The sequence below is a fragment of the Barbus barbus genome, assembly GCF_936440315.1.
Source record: "Barbus barbus genome assembly, chromosome: 3".
Taxonomy (NCBI): Eukaryota; Metazoa; Chordata; class Actinopteri; order Cypriniformes; family Cyprinidae; genus Barbus; species Barbus barbus.
Window position 1 is genome coordinate 7,257,543 of NC_136731.1, and position 18,706 is coordinate 7,276,248.

Here is an 18,706-nt window from a genome sequence, read left to right on the forward strand (position 1 = left end):
ACACAAGCCGCGATGGACTTCACTGTGATGTGAGTGGCCCTGTCTCTCTCTCACACACACGTTGCGTTTTAAGGCACACAGGACGCCGAATGCACTGCACTATGAAACCCATTCATTTCAATGGCTTGTGAGCGCAAAACTCCACATTTGAACAGTCAATAGCAAATACTTAACACATAGGCTACTTACAGTCGCTGATTCAGAAGCGCCAGATTGTCAGAGCAAAGATGGAATTGACCCATTTTTTTTTTTGAAATAGCCTTTGCACATCCATTTTTAATCTCCTAGGTTAACAAAAGTGTTGTCCATAAAATGCGTTGCACAGATTTGAACATCTGGGTTGTGCTGTTCTGTTGTAAGTAATCTAAATGATTCCTAAATGCATCTACTTTCAGAAGGCCAAATAAAGTGCTTTTGCTTTGGCACAGAAACACACTGCTTCTCCTTACATGGCTCCATCAATACTGCGGTTACTGAAACCACACCTTCTTTCTTTGCGTGAACATTTGGGCTGCATTATGCAAATATTCCCACATCTTGACGTAGACATGTGGGGGTGTGTTTAAATGAGCCGTTTTAGGGGGTGTGGACAAGTCTTAACTTTTATAAAGAATATCTCTTGGAGTTTGACACTTTAGTCTTTGCAACTTGTATATAAGTATATATGTATATAAGTAAACGTTCTCAGGTTTGGCCCCAGTATATTGAATAAATGTAAAAAAGACTAATAGGCCATTTGCCTAACAATAAATATTCAATAATGTGTGTCCACCAAAGAGTTTTTAGCCAGCTAAAAAAATGTCAGGTGCTCTTCTTAAAACAACCAGCTGGTGGTACTTGGAAACGTTTTGGTGGCACACCATTTTTCCAGCTGAGATACATTGGTTACTTTGATTTGAAACATCCATGGTGGCAACGTAGTACTATTATCTCATTTTTAAGAATGTTACTAAATATAAAAAAGCAGCAACCAGTAATTTTGACTTATCCATTGTTGAAGGCAATCGTTGTACAAGTAGGATGGTTGGTCGCTATTTGTCCCACCTGTCCACTATTTACGGATGACAGTGGCGAATGCTGGATTTTACAGTTATCAGCTACAAAAAAAAGAGGACATGGGCAAATAAACTTAAAAAAGTAAATTAAAAAAAGAACGTTTTACCAAAGGGTCTACTTTTATTTGTGTATAGTCATAATAACAACAAAATAATGTGCTTTTGTAAAATAATGAAAATAAACAGGGTGCGTTCTCTGCCATCTGCCGGTCTCTGTCACCTCTCGTCACAGACACATAAATAAAACAACCTGAATCTCAGCGAATACTTGCCTCAAAGACATGAGAAATACATGTATAGAAAGCCTGATATGTCTACTTTTAAATTAAGTCACGTCCAAAACAAATATTTTCTGATAAAGTAATCGGTATTAAACCAATGCAATGTCCAATTTTTTCCCGTCTCAACTCATTATCTCTAATGTCGTCATCCTCAAGAGCCAATTGCACTTTTCAAATTCTAAACATCCATGTGAGATGAGCGCACATGTAAACGCCCATCACCTCCAAAAACAAACAGTTAGAGTTCATCTAGGCTACACTTTGTTTCTGGAAGAAGACACGCTGAGAGGAATAACCCAGAATTTACCTCAGATTCAGAAGAACAACACAACACCATGTGACGCACAGCTAGATCCTGTGGAGGATATCGTTCTGATGAGTCGCCTAAGATTACTTGCATCTGTTGTTATGTTATTGTAACATAACTTGTACACATTTTACTAGTTAGACTTCTACCAAACTGTAATTCCTCACCACATGTATGAAATCAAGTGAAACATTTTGAAATATATGGCATTTCATTGTCGAAATGTCCCACAACACCAGGACGTTTTTTATGTTTTATAACATATAAAACCACAAGATATAAAAGTAGTATATGTGTTAACACTACGAATGAATGTTTGGCACAAAGGTGTGTTACTCTTTAATTCAGATTTCAGATCAGTATGTTCAATCATGTGTCCTTGACCTTCACTGTGCATATTTTTATTATACTTTGTAAAAATACAAATAATCAAAAACCCACATTAACTTACTCTCCTCACACACTTTCTAACTTGCCTCAGTCACCTTCATATTGATGGCCCATTATGGGAGGCCCTTTGTCTCAGGTGTGAATCACTAAATATTCGATATATTGTTCCCCTTCAGGAACTCGAGCTGCGTCCAAAGACGCTTAGGGAACGCCTTCAGCATGACCGAACTCTGAATTATCTGTACAATCAGTCCAATGGAAGGGCGAGGCGTCACGGGCGGGTGACATCACAACCAGGAAGATTTAAAAGCACGTGAGGTGGAGCTTCAGCTTTCTGTCATTCAGCAAGCGCTCTGTGTCTGTCAGTCCGATATTTGTTTTGTGACTTATTTGGTGTTGTTTGTCAAAATAAGGCACTATGTCCAGGGCCACAAGTAAATCAAAACATAGGGGCGATCTTGGATCACGCTTCAAGCTGTGTGTTCCTCCCTGCTCTCGCTACAATCACGAGTGGGGATGCACACAGTTTGTGTGTGGTCTGCCTGGGTGCGAGGCATGCGGAGTCGGCTCTCGAGGGCGCCTGAGCGGCTTCCGCTATGCACGCTTCGCTCCCGGAAGGCTCTCTTCGAGAAGGGAGCCTTTGCGAGTGTTCCTCACGGTGCTGGCCCCGCGGTTGCCGAGGCAGAGCGGCGGCTGCACTCGTGGGGCTCGCACATGGATCAGATGGAGGGGATGAAGACGGGCAAGCCCCTATCTTCTCCCTTTCCCATCAGATTCAGCGCCTGCGCTCTGTGTTCGGAAGCCCGCCCCACGGTTTCTTCCCCCAGAGAGAGGGCTCGACGCTCCGATTGTCTTCCTCCGAGGAGGTGGACGTGAAAGACGTTGATGAGCTTTGTAAAGCTGCAGTGTTTGCACAAGCATATTATGAATGACGATATCATTATATTCGCGCTGTCAGCTCTAAGATAATGGGCTGATTGTGTTTTTCCCCACCGTAAGATCTCGCGGTTTCGTTCCGCCACTGCTGAGGCATGGCTGCGAGTGAGATCGTGGGGATTGCAACATGGATCTGGCGGATGGGTTGGAGACGGGTTCGCCCTATCTCCACCTGTATTCCCCAGATCTAGCACTCTCGCTTGGGGCTGGAAGCCCGCGGTGCGGTTCTTCCTCCTTTGAGTGAGAGCTCGCTGTTGCAGCGCGCATTGCCGAGGCGACCGTGTGCATTACGTCATTCTCTTTCTTTTTATGAATCCTTCTCATATCAGACCGTGTTCACTCGTCTGGTTGTCTTTCTGCATTTAAGTTTTGAGGAATGGAATTCAATGCTGTATTTAATCTAACTAGGAGAAGTTAGATGTGTATATATGTATACACATACATATGTGTGTTTATAGGAGCCTCTTGGGACTTTTCTCCAGTGAGAGGACGATGCTTTACCTTTCTTCCTCTGAGGAGGTTGAGGTGATCAGCAGGCCAACCGTGTTATAGCTCCTAATTTAGGGAGCATCACCTCTCGTACTCCTGATAATATTGAAGTCAGAGTCGCGCTCCATGGCCAAAGGCTTCTAGCAGAAGGCGGATCTGCGGATCGGCAATCTTGCTGTATAGTCTTTGGCTAAAACGTCCTGCTGCCTATGACCCAGGACCTCTGAGGGCTGGCCTCATAAAAGTGTGCTTTATCCAGTACAGAGAACCACTTATCTAGGCGTAGTGTGGGATCCGACCACGATGCAGGCATGCATTCCCCTGCTCGGATTGTGTCGATCCTCACGTCAGTCAAGAGAGTGAAAGAAGGCCAGTCACTCACTGTCAAGCAGTTTCAGAGATTGCTGGGTCTGAGGGCAGCTGCGTCTAATGTGATACTTTTTGGCCTGCTGTACATGAGACCCCTACAGTGGTGGCTCAAGACCAAGGGTTCCCTTCCAGGAACGTCGAGCTGCGTCGGAAGACGCTATGGGAACGCCTTCAGCATCATTCCGCTCTGAACATCCTATGTCATCAGTCCAATAGAAGGGCGACGCGTCACGGGCGGGGTGACGTCACGACCAGAACGTATATAAGCACGTGCGGCGGAGCCCGCGTCAGCTTTCTGTCATTCAGCAAGCGCTCTGTATGTTGTCAGTCCGTTTCTCTGTTTGTGAGTCTTATTTAGTGTTGTCTGTCCTTATTGAAGCAAAGACATGCCAAAAAGCAAGACCAAAACAGGGGGCGATTTCGGATCACGCTTCAGATTGTGTGCTAGTCCTTGCCCTCGCTTCATTACTGGGGAGGACACACATAGTCTGTGCGTGGTCTGCCTGGGTGCGGAGCACCCGGAGGGCTCTTTGTGAGCTCCCCGCATGGTGCTGGTCCCGCTCGTGCCGAGGCAGCGCGGCGGCTGCACTCATGGGGCTCACAGGCTGATCTGGCTGGCGAGAGTGAGACGGGCATGTCTCTATCTCCTCCCGTATCCGCCAGATCTGGTGTCCCGTCTCTCGGGGAAGCAGTTCCTTCCTCCCGAGATGAGGACTCAACGCTTCGTCTCTCTTCCTCCGAGGAGGTTGAGAGGGCGAGCGTTGACGAGGGTTCGCCGCCTCCGCCCCAGTATGAGGAGCTTTTAGAGGTGGTTAAACGGGCAGTGGCCAAACTTGACATCAGTTGGCCCCCCGAGAAAGTTCCTGTGCGGCGGAGCCGAGGGCAGCGATGCTCTGCATCGGCGGCCTCGAAGCCGAAGGCAGACCTGTGTCTTGTCACTCATGCAATGTACTCGATGTACATCCGAGTGAACGAGATGGAGGGAAATTTGCAAGTGAAGAGCATAATTATTTAGATAAAAATGGGACAAATGAATGCAGTAATGTAGTCCTAATTTAAGCAAAAAAAAAAAAAAATGAAAAATCATCCCACCCAGGTAACAGCTGCAGAACTGTCAAAAAAGACTATGATTTCCTTAATGATTATTTGTGTCCTTGGTGTTTTTTTTGTTGTTTTTTTTTGTTATTTTAATTTTAAAAGTGTTTGTTCTCCAGTTGATGGCAGCAATCTTCCATTAAACCATAGCACAATGTCATCACTATAAATGAAAATTAGAAATGTGGGTCTTTTTTAATGTTTTATTTTATATATAAAAACCTATTTTAATAACATTTAATTTATATACATTAAAAAAATACCTCAAGTCCCACCAATACTGCATAAATGTAATATTGAGTAAATGTTGTGATATTGTGATATTATATATTTTTTTAATTATTACATTATCGTGTTACAACTTTAGGGTGTATTCACACCAGGAAAGTCTGCTAGTTCACTTGCTTTGGTCCGGACCACATACAATGTTGATTTTTGTTTTGTTTGGTGTGGTTAGCTTTCACACTGCCCTTTTTGCAAGTGAACCAGAAATTGTAAACAAAACCACACATGTGCTAAAGTCATCCGTTCATTGGACAGAAATTCTCAAGCAGGGAAAACAGGAAGTGCAAAAACATGCTAATCATGGAGCTCTGTCGTAGTGCAAGTTTTATTCTTTTACTGATTTGCTGTTATGAGATAAAAACACAATATTGTAACGGAGCGAACAAGACGTGAGACGTGTAGATCCAAGTGCAAGCTTTTATTTATAAACATAGTCAAACAACGGCAAACAGGTAGGGTACGGGTAAGACACAGAGTAATTCCAGGGCTAGCGAGAGTCGACAATCGGTGAACAATATCCAACAGGGCAAGGCAGAGAGATAATCCAGGTGCGCGAGCAGTAGTCCAAAAGAGGTGTAAACAGAGTCCGAACGGCAAGGCAATGGGTAAATCTAGGAAACGCGGGCAACAATCAAAACACAAAAGGCAAGACTATGACAACTCAGTGGGTTCCGTAGAGTAGCTATCGCTAAGAGAGCGATAAACGCTATACAATACTCGGCAATGACAGAGAGGACATCCATGGCTTAAGCAAGGCGTGGAATCAGTGCAATCAGCTGTGTGTGTGTCGTCAGTGCAATGGATGGTGGGAATTGTAGTTTGAGGTGACATGCAACAGTTTGTGTAGTGCAAAAATCAATGTGGTGAGCGAGTGACCTCTGGTGGTGAGTGAACAGAAGTGCATGGACAGGAATAGTGACAAATATGAAGAAACTTATGAGCATCATATGAGACAATGTTATACGATGTTGTAATTATGACTTGATAAAAATAAAATCTATATGAAATACTTAAAGCTTATCAAAATGTTAGTTTAAACATAGTTTAAACCTAGATAAATGTGCGCTATTAGGCGCATATCCAATCGTTTGTGCGGAGAGTGGAAGCTGAAGCGCGCTTCAGGACATTAGTGGAAATAAATTAAATACTCTGTAATTGTTGCTCATAAAGGTAAGAATAATACTTCGTTCGGAACTGTAAAGGGTCTATTTTTATTTGTGTGCACTCACAATATCAAGAAAACGTGCTTTTCTAAAATAAATAATACTATTAGGATGCTTCACAAAAATGAACCAAAACTCAGTAAATATTTTCATTACAGACATGATGAATATATCTATAAAAAGCATTGAATTACTACAAACCGAAATAATTCATATCCAAAACAAAAACTCTTTCATTATAATCCATAAAGATGCATTTCTTTCTAAAGTGCGTCCAATGAGGAGATGGCCAGTCAGAACTTTTAACTTCATCTTTGTGATACTGACTCAGAAAACACTAGTTTTATTAATAAATCATTCAAATATCTCCTTACTATTTCCCCCAGACATTGTAACTTTTGCTGGGGCTTTGCGGCAAGCTTTAGCCCATTTAGTGTGCTCATGTCACGTTGCTGTGGGTGCTATGGTCACGAAAACTTTTCCCGCGTTTTTAAGCATTGCGGTTTAAAAACAAGTGATTTAAGCTATTGAAATGCAAACAAAGGCACTATATGCACGAGCTGTGTGTTTCTGAGCGTGCTTTCTGCAATTGGGTCGGATTGAGGCCGGTTCATACTTACACCTTAAACGAACCGTATGAGACCACCTCTTCAGCTGGGTCTCGGTGCGGTTGTTTGGTGCACACCCGAGTGCGATTGTTGTATTCACATCTGCCCAAAAGATCCGCACCAAGAGGGGAAACGAACTTGAGTTCAATTGTTTCAATCGAACCAAACAAGACAGGGGGTTTTTACACCCTTAATGTCTGAGGTCTCTGGAGACACTAACAGCTGAGTGTACATCCCAAATGGATAGCTTACAAGGGTTAATTTAAACTGACAAAATTGTCTAACCTGAATTAGATTAACTATATATATGTACCTGAACAAACATTTCTGTTTTTCTGATGTTCAGGTTTCTGGCCTGCTGTCCATTCTGATTATCATAATCATTGCAGTTGGTGTGATGGCCTTCGTGAGGAGTGGACAAGTAAGCACACACAGAGATCATGAGCACATATCTGTATAATAGTGCAGATTTGAAAGAATTTGAGAGTTTGTTGTGTTGTAGATGGCAGACGAGTTGGCAGAGTTCTACATCAAGATCTACACTCAGTATCCAATCACCAGGAGGAACAATGAAACAGTGGTTCTCAAACTATTCCACAAAGCTGTAAGTCTCAGTCTCACTCTCACTCTCACTCTCACTCTCACTCTCACACACACACACACACACACACACACCTAAAGGATTATTAGGAACAGCTGTTAAATTTTTCATTAATGCAATTATCTAATCAACCAATCACATGGCAGTTGCTTCAATGCATTTAGGGGTGTGGTCCTGGTCAAGACATTGGCCGTTTCTCAATATGCGTACTTATCTGTACTTGTGTTCTTGTGGACTTGTGAAACGTCATCAGTAGCTGCCCAAGTACTGTTCCAATTCAAAGTTCACATCTAGCCAAGTCCAGTTCAAATCCCCGGATGTGTTCTTGATCCGCCCCTTTTACCGAGGATGCATCGAGAGGTGACTTGTGCGGACTTGATACGGGCCATAACCCAGAATTCAGTTCGTCCTCCCGTCCTCGAGAGTTCGTTCTTCTGAGTCGAACTTGGCAAGTCCAAACTCGAAAGGACGGAAGTCCAGACTCTGCGAACTTGGTATTGAGAAACGGCCAATCTCCGGAACTCCAAACTGAATGTCAGAATGGGAAAGAAAGGTGATTTAAGCAATTTTGAGCGTGGCATGGTTGTTGGTGCCAGACGGGCCGGTCTGAGTATTTCACAATCTCCTCAGTTACTGGGATTTTCACGCACAACCATTTCTAGGGTTTACAAAGAATGGTGTGAAAAGGGAAAAACCTGTACCCATCCTCTGATGGCTACTTCCAGCAAGATAATGCACCATGTCACAAAGCTCGAATCATTTCAAATTGGTTTCTTGAACATGACAATGAGTTCACTGTACTAAAATGGCCCCCACAGTCACCAGATCTCAACCCAATAGAGCATCTTTGGGATGTGGTGGAACGGGAGCTTCGTGCCCTGGATGTGCATCCCACAAATCTCCATCAACTGCAAGACGCTATCCTATCAATATGGGCCAACATTTCTAAAGAATGCTTTCAGCACCTTGTTGAATCAATGCCACGTAGAATTAAGGCAGTTCTGAAGGCGAAAGGGGGTCAAACACAGTATTAGTATGGTGTTCCTAATAATCCTTTAGGTGAGTGTATATATATATATATATATATATATACACTGTATATATATTTAAATTATTTAGTGCCGTTAACGCAGGGGCGGAGCCTAGGGTTGGCCACCACAACCATAACTGCTCTTTCTGTCTCTTTTTTTCTTGACAAGAAGTGCATTTATACAGTCGCAGAACGTCTTTACGATCACATCAATCCGGAGAGGTTTCAGACGTGCGCTCCAGCTTTACTTCAGTGGCAAGCGCGAGTCAAACAGCGTTGCCGGCGCGCTCATAGCATGTATCAGTTCATATCAAAGCGCCAAATAAATTCCATGCATGCAATGTCGTGGTCAGTTATGGCATGAAGTTACCAAAAAGGCGATTAAAGCTGCCTTAAAACTGTGCATGCATGTAATATGTTATATCTGAGTTACATTAAGAACATGTCTCTGAAATGGTTTTCAAAACTGTCCTGGAGCAGCCCAGCACTGTCTCCCTCATCTAACACACCCGATTCAACTCGTCAGCTCATTAATAGAGACTGAAATGGGTCAGAAAAGATAAAGAGAATTGAGAGAAAATACAATGCGTGTCAGATCCGCTTCACGTTCAGCAGCGGCAGCTCTTGAAGAAATAGCAGCAAAAAACAACCTAATAACCAGCTGTTGTGATTCTTTGTTCATCACGAATAAAATAAAAAAGAGGAAATCAATTACTTTTATATAGCTGTAAGCATTTATCTGTATTTAGTTCAGAATTTAGTGTTTGATAACTTTATTACATTTCTGTATATTTCTGCTGAGGGGCACAGGTAGCCTAGCTAAATATAACATTTACTATAATGGGTTTATGTGAAGATTCTTTAAGTTCACTTAAATTAGAAGTTATTTTTAAAGTTTAATAAATGTTAAAATTGATAGCTCTTAATTATAATGTAATGTTTAATGGATAGTCAATGGTTAAATATTAGGGGATTTTTTTATTTTTTATAGGGAAATCAGTATTACTTGGTATCAGTGATACTGGCCTTCAGTCATAAAAAAGATGCCATTAAACAAATATTGAAATTATGTTGTTTGTACATTCATTTGAGGAATGAATGTGAAATTATTGCAATATAAAAGTATATTTAAAAACTTTAATGTTAGGTGGGGTTAATCGTGATTAATTTCAGAAAAACATTGTGATTGGTAAAAAAAAAAAAAAGATTGATTGACAGCACTAATATATATATATATATATATATATATATATATATTGTAGCATTTGGACCAATCAGACACACAACTTTTCATTAGATTTAACAAATAAATTATTCATTAGATTATTTTAGCACAGACCCCCTCACCAGACTCGATATGTCTGTAAACGACCTCTAGGCCCATGGTAACCCGGACACCTCAGCCAGATCAGATAAACTTTACGACCTAAAAGTATGTAGAGAGTATCTCCCTCCCTACTTAAAGGGTTAGTTAACCCCAAAATGAAAATTCTGTCATTAATTACTCACCCTCATGTCGTTCCAAACCCGTAAGACCATTCATCTTCGGAACACAAATTAAGATATTTTTGAAATTGGAGAGCTATTTAGACAGCAACACAACTGAAATGATCCAGGTCCAGAAATGTAGTAAATACATCGGTAAAACAGGATGTGACATCAGTAGCTCAACTTCAGTTTTGCAACGCTACGAGAATACTTTTTTTGTGTAAAGAAAACAAAAATAATATAATTTACTCAACCATTCTTCTCCCCGAGTTACGCCTTCCGCCATTTTAGAGAGTATCACAATGCATACACACGTTCCCCTAAGCGTAAACAACGCTTATTCCGTTCATGCGTGTGCTTTCACCCCGAACGTAAATAATGCTGATTACATTAAATACATTAAAGCGTGCGTATGCGTTGTGGTACTCTCCAAAATGGCGGAAGACGTAACTCAGGGGGGGAAATGGTTGAGTATATAATGTTATTTTTGTTTACTTTACGCAAAAAAAAAAGTATTCTCATAGCGTCGCAATACTGATGTTGAGCCACTGATGTCACATGGACTGTTTTACCAATGTATTTACTACGTTTCTGGACCTGGGAACATTTCAGTGGCGTTGCTGTCTATGGAGGGTCAGATGGCTCTGTAAGACATTAATCCTACAAAATTATATCTTTATTTTATTATTTAGCTTTTAGGGAATCACTCTTAAGAGTTATTCTTCATATGATTAATTGTTATCAATCATAATGTACAACTTATGCCTTGTTAACGACTTGTCCAGCAAGCATTAATAACAGCAAGTTATTTCTTAACGCTTTGTTTATTTAATTCGTGGCCAACGATTAAAATAAATCAAATAGTTAAATTGAGCCAACTTAGTTAGCTCCTGAGCGTAGGTAAACGCAATCTTTTTGGCAAATAGTTACGACATGTTAAATCACATAACACAGACAAAGATTTCTTAATAAAGTCAAAGTTTTATTCACTATTCTAACACAACATTAACAGACAATTTAACATACACACAAATGGGAGCGAGTTGTTTATATCTGAAGAGAGAGAGACTTAGGTTTTAATGCTAGCTTTTCAACCTGAGGAAACTCATAGACAAAGAAGTATTTTATCTTTACTCTCAACGGAGAGATATCCTGGTTTCAGTCAATAAAGAGATTTGCCTTACTTGGTCTTTCAGTTGTTTCGATCGAACTCAGTTCAGGCTTTCTTCAAAGGTGAAGTCCGTTCTTTGCTCAGCTTGAGACGGATCGCGTGCGGATTGGTCGTGTGACGCGGTTGCTCTTCAGTGGTTGGCGGGCTTCGTTCTGACGTGAAGAAGTTTCAGGAAGCTTATTCAGATCTTAGAAGTTTAACTTCGATCGCTTTGCAATGCCTTCGCCGTGATGTTCGAGGCCTGAAGCGCTTGCAGCGTGAGCAGAACGAGAGACTCGCAGGCGTGCGTGTCCTCCTGTTGTTTTCAACTCCAACTCAAACTTTCATGGTTGAGTATCCGTTTTTAACGGGACGATTTGGGGTCCGCCCTTTTGGGCGCGTGATCCAATCGCAAGCGTCTCTGTGAGCGGAGCCCCGCCCTGCGTAGCTGCGTGTTGCATACATTATCTGCGCAAGTATTTTATCACATAAAAACTTATAACAGCAGACTTCCATTCATCTTGTAAATAGGCGTTAATGAAAAACAGATAAGATTTAATTCATACCACAATATTATTATTCATTAAATCAGCTTTCATCCGAGACCAAACAGTAGCCGTTTAACAGGCACCAAAATACAAATATCCTTTATATTCGATTTCGTAGTTAAGGCATTGATTAAACGATCCTAAATAATCAGAGCATGTGATAATGAACAACTGGTGATCAGGAATATAAAAACGATTACATGAAAAAGATTACATAAGTTCACACAACCAGCTTATAAATGTCACAAACCAAAAACACCCTTTAATGTATAAACTATATTGTCTATAGTGTTTTGTTTCAGGGTATAATTTGTTTAACTTTGTTCTTTAAAACGAAATCCTTCAGGGTGTGGCTCTCTTTGTTAGATAGCACCATGGACCAGTTGAATTCCTTTGTCTGTTTTAGAGAGCGCAACAGAGAAAAGGCGCGCGTTTTCAGGAATGTGCGTGATATGCAGGGTCATAAGGTCTTTGGTTCGAAAAGTCTGGAAATTGTCTTTTATTTCGAGTCGACCGTAAAACGTCATCCTTTGCGATATGTCCTTGAATTTATTGCATGAAGTCGGGGGGGGGGGGGGGGGGGGTTCTATGCGGCGTCAAGAAGTCTGGTGTTAGCTGTGTGTGCGTTCAGACCATTCCTTACAGCTCTCCGATTTCATCAAAAATATCTTAATTTGTGTTCCGAAGATGAACAAAGGTCTTACGGGGTTGGAATGACATGAGGGTATTTAATATTTAATGAGAGTATTTAATGACAGAATTTTCATTTTGGGGTGAACTAACCTGCGCGTGAGTTTCCCATGCATGTTTACAGCAGCACAAGTCCTGTTCCATTTGATACCTTCATAGTGACCAAACCTGTGAACCATCAGTGCTTTGAGTATAAATTTGACCACACGTACAGCCCGGTCATTAGCTGACCCCTGCTGACAGCCTGTCATCAAAGTTACTCAAACCCTCTCCTTGTGTTCTTAGCACCCTACCACACTAGCTGCCCCTCACCAGCTATTCACACCTTACACGGCCTACAGAGCCGCTCCCCATACCGATAGTTTAACACCTCTGTACGTACTTGCATTTGCTTTCTGCCTTTCTCACTCTGGTGTTCCCCCGAAGTGTGCCAGTGTGTCTCAGACAGTCCACAGACATCCAGCCCTGCATGCTCACCAGGACCACCTGGAAACCCAGCAGAGCACTGTGATGGACATCCTTCCGCCCAAAGCAGCCAATGACCTGCAATGGCAGAGAAAGGAACGGCGAGACTGTGACACAAGTGGACACCTGACACCCAGCCTGAACCACCAGGAGCTGACTAGCATCATCATCTCCTTGGCCCACACCCTCAAGGGCCTCAAACAGGAGGTAAATGAACTGAACCTGCAAGTCACAGAGTCTTCTACAGGGAACTGACACCCGCTCAGCGAGAGAAGGCACAGAACGGATGCAAAGAACCTTACAGAACAGCGCTTGACATGGTTCACAGGTCAGCTTCCTGAAAATCTCTGCAGCTGCAGAAGGAAAGGAATTTTTTCAGGCAAGCCCTGAAACACCACATGGAGTGACACTCAAAGAACACAACCAAATGGCCTGAAACATCCCTCACACCAGAACTAGCAGAAGCCATGGAAAAGGACATCCACACCCTGCGAACACCACGGTATGTCCAACAGCAGTCCACCACAACATCCTCCTCCACACCCTTAACACAGGTACCAAATGGAGCCTGCACAGAGACAGCTGGACATGCCTACTTCTGAGTTACAGGAGCTGCTGACACTAGCAAAAGAGCTCATTGAACAAAACTCAACCGAGGAGTACTGGGAAGGACAAACTTCTGACTCCTTGCCTGACGCAACACAGCATCAGGCCCCTCTAAGGGAGGAGCATCCCTTAAAACCAGTCGACACCCCAGAAGCAGCCAGACAACGTTGGATGGAGCAATGGGTCCACATGCCCAACAGCAAAACCTCTACCAACACAACTCAGGCAAGCTCAAGTCGGTGCCGCCACAAGAGCAAAGCAAAACCACAAACATTAGACTTCTAGTGATGTTCAATCTACAAAGAGGGCTAACAACCGAGGACCCGCACCTTGCTTTAGCTTACATCACCACAGCACACCACCTGACAGCATCCACCATGGCACAACAACCACTCCTGGAGGCAACCAACAGCCTGAAAGCCACCACTGTCTCCCAGCCATGAGTGGATTATCTTTTAAGCATCCCTAAAGTTCGTACTAATATGGGTAAACGGGCATTCAGTTATGCCGCTCCATTTGAAAGGAATCAATTACAAGCTAAGTTATGCTTAAAAGAGTTGGTATCACTAAATGATTTTAGATGTATTTTAAAGGATCTAGTTGTAGAGTCACCTGATTGTAAATGTTTTGAGTGAATTGTGTATGTTTTTGTGTATGTCAACTAATGCATTTTGTTTTATGTGTAACTAAATGTGCTGCCTATCTTGGCCAGGACCCTCTTATAAATGAGATTTTAAATCTCAAGAGTTTTTAAATTGCCTGGTTAAATAAAGGTTAAATAAAAAAAATAAAATGCGTGTCTGATTGTTCTGCACCTTCGACGTCGCTCGCTGTTGTCTATTGGATGGACAACAACGTTCGAAATGGGGGGATATTATGTAGCATCTGGACCAATCAGACACACAACTTTTCATTAGATTTAACAAATAAATTATTCATTAGATTAATTTATTAGTATAGACCCCTCACCCAACACCAGACGCTGTGCCTATATGTCTGTAAAAGACCTCTAGGGCCCTGGTTACCATAGTAACAGGACACCTCAGCCAGATCAGATAAACTTGATACTTATGCAACATATTAGTGTTCTAAGAATCTTTACTAGTTTGTATTTCAACCTCTGATCCAGTTTCATATGCAAATTACCATGCTTGGAGACAAAGAGTCGTAAACTTCCCCTCCAAAAGTGAAAGTCACTATTGGCTTTTTGACCCCCAAGAGGTGTGACCTCCGCAGAGTTCAAAAGGCCTCACTTCAGTGACCCGCCGAGCTTTTTAGTCTCTTCACTCGTCTCTCATCAACTTCTCGTCTTCTGATGACGAAGTCCCAGCGCCATCACCATCGCGCCTGGCAGGCCTCGGCCAGTCTGCGGTTCTGTTAGACACTGAGAAGATGAGAATGTGAGCTCCTCCGCAACCCTTAGGTTTTTGTGCCAGGCCTTGGGGCCTTGACTTTCCATTCAACCAAATATCCTCAGATCTCAGCAGATCTCTCTTTCTTAGCTCTTTTTTTTTTCACCTTCCACCTGGGAAGAAACTCCCAATCATCATAGTGAGGACATCTTTGGAATTCACTCTTCAAACCCAAAGAACTCTTTTCATAGCTTCATTCTCTGGGTTTCCTGATGATCATCCATCATCCATTCAACTATTTGCCATTTTCCCCATGTATGAGTGATTGTATGTTTGTTTGTTTGTTAAACTAGTTTGTGTTAATGTTTAGTTAATAAAACTCTTGTGCACAAATTACATGAGCTTCTGATTCTCCTTTGCAAATTAATTTCCCTTTACGATTTTGATCCTTGCTACATGCTCTAATGTATTAATACTTAGGAAAGTGTTTTCTGTGGCCACGAAAATATCCTTTCCTACAGTTGATATGAATTTACACTGAATGTTCGCTGGACGAACAGATTATTTGATGGAAATTTAATTCTGCTACAGTTACTACTGGCAGCTGATATAAATAATTGTAATTAATCATAACTAATTGTAATTATTTATATACACTTCCCTTTTGAACTAATTTGCTAATATATATATATATATATATATATATATATATATATATATGTATACATACACGCACAAACACACACACACACACACATATATAAATATTGTAAATTGGCTTTGTTATGCTATTGTTTTCATAGCCACTGAAGGTAATGACTGGAAAAAGAGGTTTGACCAATAAAGTGCAGGCAATGTACATAATCAATCAATGACTTTTGGTCAAATCAAAAAGCAAATTCACATATACATAATGTATGAGGACTGTAGAGAGCATTGAAGTGATGCTGCGCAGACCGATTGTTGTATGATATTAAATTATTGTGCAATAAGAGAGCAGACGGCTCCTTATGCTTTTTTTGCCCTTGCAGTACTTTGATGTCATACACTGATCATTCTGTGCAGCACAACTTCAAGTCAAACACATCTGACGTCAATAGGAAAACAAAAACAAAATGCAGTTGTGGATAGGACATGTTTGGGAAAAAATGGAAGTTTGTTCACCCTAATGTTAATACTCCTATTATTATGATGCATAATCCCATCCCATATGTATAATGGTTTTATACTGATCCAACATTTATTTAATCTCTAACCATAATCATACTCCAAAAGAAGAACCTTCTGCTTTTTATTGAATTTTTTTACATTTTGAATTAAAAAAAATAATTTTCATGTTTATTTAGTGATTTGAATTATGAGGACATTTGTATGTTGGGGATGTGGCCTGAACCCTGAATACACACCACGTTATGAGGACATTGGGTTATTGCTCATTATGGAGGTAAACCAGTGGAAACATAATCTTACAGCTGTATGTGTCTGTGTGTCAGTTTGACTGCTGTGGCACTGGTGGACCGTTTGAACAGTTTGTGCATGACACCTGTCCAGAAGGCAACTACCTGAAGATCACATTTCCTGTGAGTAAATTCCTATTTGTCTTAAGGCCTGTTCACACCACAAACTATAACCATAAATATATAACAATAACTATTTTAGTATTCACACCAGGGGACAATAACTATGATGATAACTATATTAGTGTTCACACTAGCTGATAATGTTAATTTTTCCTTCCGAATTAGCAAAACTGCGCAAGTTTTATAGTTAATGTAATCTTTAAAAACAAATTACATTAGTTATAGTTTAATTTCCTTCAATAAAAAGGAAATTGAGTAAAACGGTGTAAAAGGTGTGTAGACGTGGATTAGTAAAAAATGCTGGCCCTCGTCACTATCAAAGCAGCCCATCCCTGCTCTAGATCAATAATTATCAAAACATTTTGTACTTTGGTTAGCTGTAACGGGGTCATTTAAAAAAATATAATATACATATATAAATAAAATAAAATATATTTATATATTATATATATATAATATTTCAAACGGTACGATATCATAATTTTGCTCAATTTGTTATTTCATATTCCGCAGTGCTTCCCAAATTGCTGCTCAGCCGTATGGGGATGGATGTGCGCGGTTTCGAGTGCTTATGAACGAATGAATGAAACGTGCATACAGTATTCACTCCGTCTCGAATCGTGCTCACTGAAAGTGCTTGAGAAACAGTGTCTCGCTTTCAACTCATTTTTTTAGACTTAAGACATTCACGTTACATGATTTGACAGATTTTTACGTAGAAAGGGTGACAGCGCACCGCATTAAAATAAATGATCATTCATATTTTCATAACCGCTGGCCAAATTCAAAAACGAAACTAAAATGAAATCATGTTTGAGAGCAAGGGGGCCCCCTGGTGTTTCGGGACCTACGCAGCTTGCGTATTCTGCGTATAGGGAGGATCGGCTCTGGTTGCTATATAATGTTGCCACAGGGACACATCTTTTTAAGCATTAGTCTCTTGCTCATCCTGATCTTTTCAGAGAATTAAGAGATTGACAGGTGAGTGCATCATTCATAAATTCAGACTTAATTTGAACTTTTATTTACAACTGATCAACGCACATACAGATGTGACACAGTAAGCTCAAACATGACTGTGTGACACGCTAGAACCAGTGACGTTTGCATTTCACACAATCGAATATTAATTGGATTTGAATTGACAGGACTGCGTCCAAAGCGTCTGCTTCATACAGTGCGCACTTCAGAGCCGCAGCACATTGTAGCAGGAGTCAGATTTCACTGATCACATGAAGAGAGACGCTTTCAGCGCGAGCGCTTCAGGTGTAGAGCCTGGTTTATACTCACTGCATCGTTTTCAAACTAAAGCAAAAGTCCGCTTCTTAAACCAGAGAAGGTGAACTGAACATGTTGGTATTCTTCTAGGACAAAAAAAAACATGCAAGTCCTGTTAGCGACAGCCAGTTTAGTTTGACTTTTCTTTTTGTTTTCGTTTTGAAAAGCTTGTTAACTCACGTTACGCTATGGAGGCTTTCCTTAACTTTTTTTTTCTCATATTATTATTTATTTGATTCCTCAGTGTTTCCTAAACATTCTGTAATGCATTACTCTGTATATAAGACAGCATGTGATGTGTCCTGTGCCATATGATGTGCCTCATCTTCTGTTTTATTGTTGTTGTGCTTTTTAATTAAGAATAACAATGAATCCATCTTTTGTTTTAGTTTTAAAAAGTGAAAGGTATAGATATAAGCAAAACATAATTATCTTGTAAAATGTGACACCATGATCACGAAGTTCATCAGCATATATTGATTAATCAAATGTTGTAGCAAAAAAAAAAAACAACCAAATTATGTGCTTGTGCGACCAAGCTCTTTAAAGCAGGATGGATTCTTATTTGATGTCAATGTTTTCTTATCATTCATCAGCTGGAAAGAAATAATTCTGAAAATGATTCCAATGATATCATGCCTTATCATTATAGTTGTGCTGTGGATTCTTTAACATTTAGAAAGATTTCTAAAAGTATATCTATATCATCATAGTTATCATCAATGGTGTGAAGGGGGTCTTTACTTTTATTTCTGAATGTGTGTGTTAGAGCTGTCCCAGTGTGATCCAGGACATGTTCAACTCCAACGCGCCTCTGGTGTTGGGTGGGTTTCTAGGGTTGGCTGGAATCATGGTGAGTCCATCTGAACAGACACTGGAGTTTATATCGGTTCACATCCACACACACATACTGATCGTCTGTCTGCACGTGTTCCCGCTT

At 40.9% G+C, this 18,706-nt stretch overlaps 2 protein-coding genes across 3 annotated transcripts in view; one reads left to right on the forward strand and one right to left on the reverse strand.

Moving 5' to 3' along the window:
* The window catches only part of LOC306854962 (NACHT, LRR and PYD domains-containing protein 1 homolog), a 295,440-nt gene that overhangs the window by 173,864 nt on the left and 102,870 nt on the right, over positions 1 to 18,706 (reverse strand). The gene's annotated exons all lie outside the window — the stretch shown is intronic.
* LOC306855138 (CD9 antigen-like) overlaps positions 1 to 18,706 on the forward strand; it is a 31,861-nt gene that overhangs the window by 11,327 nt on the left and 1,828 nt on the right. The window contains exons 5-8 of the mRNA XM_079393595.1: positions 7,325 to 7,399; positions 7,481 to 7,582; positions 16,402 to 16,488; positions 18,536 to 18,619. Coding sequence (XP_079249721.1) covers positions 7,325 to 7,399; positions 7,481 to 7,582; positions 16,402 to 16,488; positions 18,536 to 18,619 — 348 coding nt within the window. The remainder of the gene's footprint in view (positions 1 to 7,324; positions 7,400 to 7,480; positions 7,583 to 16,401; positions 16,489 to 18,535; positions 18,620 to 18,706) is intronic.